At 37.2% G+C, this 6,000-nt stretch overlaps 1 protein-coding gene across 33 annotated transcripts in view; it reads left to right on the plus strand.

The window, feature by feature from the left end:
* LOC101173122 (GRB2-associated binding protein 1) overlaps positions 1–5,461 on the plus strand; it is a 51,992-nt gene extending 46,531 nt beyond the window's left edge. For 14 of the 33 annotated variants that reach the window (XM_023957565.2, XM_078943387.1, XM_078943391.1 and 11 more), the window contains 5 exons: positions 1,172–1,265; positions 1,462–1,497; positions 1,752–1,872; positions 3,509–3,637; positions 3,733–5,461. In XM_023957565.2, coding sequence (XP_023813333.2) covers positions 1,172–1,265; positions 1,462–1,497; positions 1,752–1,872; positions 3,509–3,637; positions 3,733–3,891 — 539 coding nt within the window. In that variant the 3' untranslated portion in view covers positions 3,892–5,461. Of the gene's footprint in view, positions 1–1,171; positions 1,266–1,461; positions 1,498–1,751; positions 1,873–2,581; positions 2,658–3,508; positions 3,638–3,732 lie in introns of all 33 variants that reach the window. The other 19 variants (XM_023957590.2, XM_078943388.1, XM_078943392.1 and 16 more) reach the window with 5 other exon arrangements.
* Positions 5,462–6,000: the final 539 nt, after the last annotated feature.

Genomic DNA, 6,000 nt, shown 5'->3' on the forward strand with positions numbered 1-6,000 from the left:
AGTTTAAAACATTGCACTTCGGTTCTAAACATGCACAATTTGGTTTTTGTCACCAAGCACTAACATTTCTTTATTTTTCTTACATGATTTTGTAAGGCAGTTGTTTGTTCTTCACGTGGAAACAAAAATATAGCTTGTAATCCAGACAAATTCTGCATCAACGACTTATTGTACAACTGCACTTTGAACCTAAAGAACCACTCCAATGAAAATTGCGGTCTTGGTGTTTTTAATATGCTCTTAAAGCATTTTTCTCTGGACATATATAAAAAAAAACAAGATTAAAACTGCATTTCTGTGTATTTCTTTGTTTAAATTGTGATGAATCAGAAGCAGACAAAAGAGTGCAGTTTGAAAAGGAAAACTACAGAGTACCATAAACAGGGCATGGGTTTCTTCACAAAAAGCTGAAAATTATCAACCATTTAAGTAAATTGATGACTTGTTTTCTGGTTTTACAAAGTACAAAATATTTCAATTGCATGAAAAACATCTTGAATGTATTGTAAAAAAAAAAGAAAAACTTGATTAGTAAATGTTTAGATCCCAATAAACCCAGAGATTTTAGTCTCATTAAACCATGTGAAAGTTTTATACATTTATTTTGCAAAACCCCATTTTTTTAAAGGATCCTGGTTGTTTTTTATCAACTGATTGTGTTTGTTGTGAAAATGTTGGCAATGTAACCTCTAGTTTCATGATTTACCTTATACCAGTTACACCTTTTTAAGGATGAAGCAGTTCCTTAAAAACAGTGAGTAATGGAGCCGATTGTATAGTTGACTGCATAAACTTGATGCAGTTTTAACATCGGTTGATTTCAATAAGTTACCAAAAAACAAACACTTGCTTCAAAAAGCTTTTTGGGAGTGCGTAACTGGCAGGGCCATTAATTTGGTTGTATGTTATAAGTTTTTATTTTTTGTTGAGTCTTGGTCATTTAAATTGACATCTGTGTCATAAAGTTGCCTCTCCATTTGCTTCCAAAACCCAACACGTCATGATATGCACATTTCCAGAGAACGGTTTCATTTAAACAAAGCTTTTCTGAAAGGAAACCATTCTAAACACAAACAGGTCATTTTTAGCAAATGAAATACTTGGTCCCCTTTCCCCGTTTTGTTTTAACCTTTGGTAGTCTCTGCAACTAGTTGTCTTTTTTTGTGTTCAGTGAGACCTGCTCCACTGGAGATCAAACCATCGTCCGATTGGGAGGAGTCCTGCACACCTGTCCGCTCACCCGTCACACGGTCATTCACTCGAGAGTACGTATCCACACGGCTTTGCTTTTGCTTTTTTCTACTTTACGTAGTTCTACAGTTTGCAGAAGACTAAGGGCATGTTCTCACTGTTCAGCTTTTGTTCTCTGTGCAAAAAAACTGCAAAAGTAGATCTTTGTGCAGCAACTGCTATTCTTGGCGAGGAATAATAATACACCCTGTTGCCACTTGTTCTTTGTAGCCAAAATGCAGGTGAGACTTTACAGCAAGTGAACAGGTGAGGCGCTGCCCTTTTGTAGTGTAATACGGTTAACAGATGGTAGTTACTAACACTTCATTTAATACAGAGGTCACAGTGTGGGATCTGCCTCAGTGTTCCTTGGTACTAAAAGGGGGTTGTTGTCTTATTTGAAGGGATTTCTGACGGTTTCAGGGGTGTTGACAGTTGTGGCTGTTATGTCTGCATTATGTGTTTGTTCTCATCAGAGTCTGCTTGTAAGTCGGTGTGTAAACCTTGTGAATGCTGCTCAGTTTCTCTAGGTTTCCGGTGCCGAGACCCGTGTCAGTGCAGAGTACGGCCTCCAGCACTGACTCCGAGGAAAATGCGGAGCTAATTATAGGCTTGGACTCTAATATACCAACAGACGAACCAGTATGTAACACACAAGTACTGTCTATCTAGAAACAAATCAGCGATTACAATTTCATTTGAAGTGAAAACAAACCAAACAAAACAAAACTCATATGAAGATTTAGTTAAGAAAATACAAGTAAAGGGGAAAATACATAATACAGGGAAAGAAAAGGAAATTCAAAAACCCAGTTGTTTTCCTCCTAAATAGCCAGACTGTAGTGGGAACATAGTACCAGAGGCTGCAGATGGACTCCTCATCATTCCAGCTTTTCTTTGCGGTTTCTTGTCATTTCTGTCATGTTGCTCCTCTTTTAACCTTTGTCTTCCTGTTTGTTTGTATTTTCAATTCTTTTGCCGGTAATTGCTTTTTTTTCTTTCTTTCTGTTTGCATATCATTTGGAAAAACTAGAATATCAAATAAGTGGTGGGATTGGCAGTAGAGTAATAATTTCAGTTATGAACCAGCAAAATACTGATGAATGCCTTCAAGCTGTGACTTTTGTTGTATTTTTCATTTTCTATTCTACTAATTTCCCTCAATTCTCTTTCCACTTGCTTTAAGACAGTATTCCACCTCCCTCTGATTTTTATCGCTGATGCCAATTTCTTTTCCTCCAGTTTCCCATCTCTCTGGCCTCCTTCATCAGTTTTCTTTATCTTGCTCTTTTGGTCTTAACCATCTGCTTGTCTCTTGTTTTCTTTGCCAAAAACCCCTCTTATTCTGTAGAGAGGAGTCCTTCTACTGCACAGTCCCCATCACCCCTGTAAAGAGGGAGGTGGAGGAAGTTGACACCATAGAAGAGGTGAGCAAGGTAGACAGGTTAGACATGCATGGTGAGGCCTGTCAGAAATTCATAGGTTGCAGTTTGTGGGTTGTATTTTTAGATCATGAAGAGAGTGTTTGCAGTCTCTGCTGTGCCATTATCATCCGCTCCGCTTAAAAGGTGTGGTTTGGATACAAATGAGTTCTAGATGTAGTTTGTGTCTAGTCACATCCTAGATCTAATACCTTCACCCTACATATAGTTCACAATTAACACAACTGTAGAAATAATTTGTGCTAGTGATGCCACAATACCAAAATTGAACTTATTTTTCCCCCTATACTCCTTATTGTTCCATTTTGGAAATGTGGTGATAAAAATGTGCAGCAAAAACAGTTGAAGTAGAGGTTTGGTTCTTCTAGTCCATATCCTGGAATTTGCTCCAGGATATGGGCATCAAAAAGGATTTAATGAGTAGTTCAAGGTCATTCCATTTCTTTCTGGCTTAAAGTCTACACTGACCACTCTGGACAGTGGTAACCTAGCAACAATGCTGAGTTAATAAATTGCTTATGTTTGTTTAGCGGTTAAACATCAATAAAATATAATCAAACTGTGCAATATTTATCAAAACAACATCAATTCAGACTTTTAAAAAACATGTTAGCATAATGTGCAAGTCTTAAATGTCCCAATTCTATTTTTTAATACAATTTTAATGAACAGATAAGAACAGATATTAAATTAAATTTCTCTTACAACCCAGTCTTTCTAGTCAATCTACTTTTTCTTGACATCTAATACCATTTTTTTTATTTTGACAGCATGTTATTGTTTTATTGAGTTTTACTGTGACTGCTAGTAAAAGTATTTTCTCATGGTTCACGCAGATCATGAAGCTTTCCACACCCATGCCTACGGATGGTGGGAGTAGCCCTATGTTAAAGACAAAGGGAGATAAACAGGTGGAGTACTTGGATCTGGATCTAGAGTCTAGCTTGTCTACCCCACCTAGAAAGGTCAGTCTCAACCTTCTGAATCGCACGTTCTCAAGTAAAAAGAGTTTCAAAGATTTTACTTTTTTTGTTGTTGTTTTTTTATTTTGCCTCTTTAGATGAAATCCATGGGAACTGGCATCACCGCGTCGGACGAGCGTGTGGATTATGTGGTTGTTGACCAGCAGCGCACGCAGGCCCTGAAAAGCACCAGAGAGGCATGGAGCGAAGACCGCCAGTGCTCAGAGACGGACACCCTCTCCAAAGCGCCCAAATGAACACGTCCCGACGACAGAGTTGCCTTTGATCAAGCCTTGCCTTTTGATAAAACGATAGGCCTTTGACTCTGTTAGTTCTTCTGAGTGGTCACGGTCCACCCACGCAAGACTGTTAGTGAATGAGAGCCAGTGGATCACTATAGCCACATATCTGACTTCAGTTTACACCGCTGTCATGTCCTAGACGGCACTTTGTGTATTTTTATAGAAAGGGTGTGGGCCAGAAATAAGCTTTATGCAGTGTGAAAGAAGGCGGAATTATCTGGGAGGGAGGGGGCTGTCGCTCTTAACTTTGATCATTCACTGCCTCCTATATGAAATGGGGGGCTTCTGTGTTGTTGGCGGGCAGATATAGATCTAGCAGACATGCAGGTTAACGGTTTCTGCTCTTTTAAATGAATGAGGATGCAGAGGAAACAGTTCAAAGGTCACTTATGGAGCTTGACTTTAACTGACTCACTCTGTCATGTATGACATAATTTCAGAGGCTTTACTCTTTTTTTTTTTTTTTTTCTCCTTCAGTACAGTGTAGTTCATGTTCAGTTGAAACATGACCTACTGCGAAAACTTAAGCATTAGAAAACCTGGAGGATTATTCCACTGAATTTATTATTTTTTTCCATTTATTTTGTGAGTGGAAATGCTTCGGCCTGTCTTCATGGAAGTGCAACGACTGTACAAAAGTGTTATGTATATAAACAGAAAAGTGTCCTTTATTTGTATGACAGCCATCCTTTTTTGATTGGAGGCGTCCGGATTCTGCAGGGTAGAATCCAGGAGCCGTGTCGAAAGGGTGTCAGGACTTTTGACTTAATGAATGAATTACTGTGAGTTTAAAGAGCATGACAGGTTTTCTATAAGTTAAGCAAAGACATTAAACGGAGGTTACAAAGGGGAAATCTGGTACTCTACAGAAACGCTTATAATAATAATAATGTTCACTTTCTAATTTATTTCATTGAAGTAATTTCACGTGAACTGAGTTTTAGCTCACTCTTTTAAATTCAAATGATAAAAAGATTTTAAACTCATTAAGAGAAATGATAAATTAACCTTTATCTTTAGGTAATTTGTCCTTACTTTGTCTGTACTCCTATTAAGTTTAGTTGAAACCAAATTGGTTTACAGTGATGGTTAAATGTCTGGTCAGCTTATAAGATCACTTAGACCATTTTAACAGTCTGTCTCCATCCATCATCCTGTGCTTTGCTAACCTGTCATCCCTTCATCCCAAGCGTGTGCTATCGCAAGAAGAAATCATCGCTGTACATAGTTTATCTATTGCATCAACATTAATGAAACAGATGTGCCTGTCAAGTCAGCTTTTTGGAGTTTCCTGAACAGACTGGAAAGCTGATCATGCTTTTACTTTTTTTTTTTTTTTTTTTATGAATCTCAACAAAAGTGTAAATTGGTAGACTAAATAAAATCCAGCTACTTATGACCATTTTAGTTTATTTTGTATTATGACTGGAAAAAGATGTGAAAAAAATGCTTTAAACCAAAGTGAACACCTTGATTTATCTGTTCATTGAGTGGGTTAAAGAATAAACAATCCAGCATAACAGCATTTTTGTCTGAACATTGTAGGAGACCATTTTCATTCTGGTTTTAGAATATTACAATCGGGTTGATTTGGTATTTTTATTGTTGGTAAGAAAATGAAGAGAACTTTTAAAGCTGGGAATAAACATCTTGGTTTTAGACATAAAAAACTTAAAAAGGAACTTGATTGTCTTCATAATATGAGAATATGAGGATGATCTGCTGAGGTAATAAGAGAAACCTAGGCAAACTTTAGAAAATTTAAAGTTCCTGCATGTTAAAAGGAAAATCTGCAACTACGCACATTTTTCGTTGTGCCACTACCTTGATCCTATTTTATTTGAACCAAGAACAAAAGACACTCGTAAAAGCCAAGATTTGTGCATTACATAAACTTTAGAGTAGCCAAAGAGATGTACAACATATATTTTACTGGCATTCTGAAAGTCCCCTACTGGCAAATAAAGGTTTAGCAAAACATATATACAGTACAGCACAGTGTGTGCTAGTTTTATGGGAAAAAAGTTCTCGTCATCCGTCGCTTTAGATAATTGTTCATATTTT

The sequence above is a fragment of the Oryzias latipes genome (assembly GCF_053564925.1).
Source record: "Oryzias latipes strain Hd-rR chromosome 1 unlocalized genomic scaffold, Olatipes_Hd-rR_3.1 chr1_Y".
NCBI classification, from domain to species: Eukaryota; Metazoa; Chordata; class Actinopteri; order Beloniformes; family Adrianichthyidae; genus Oryzias; species Oryzias latipes.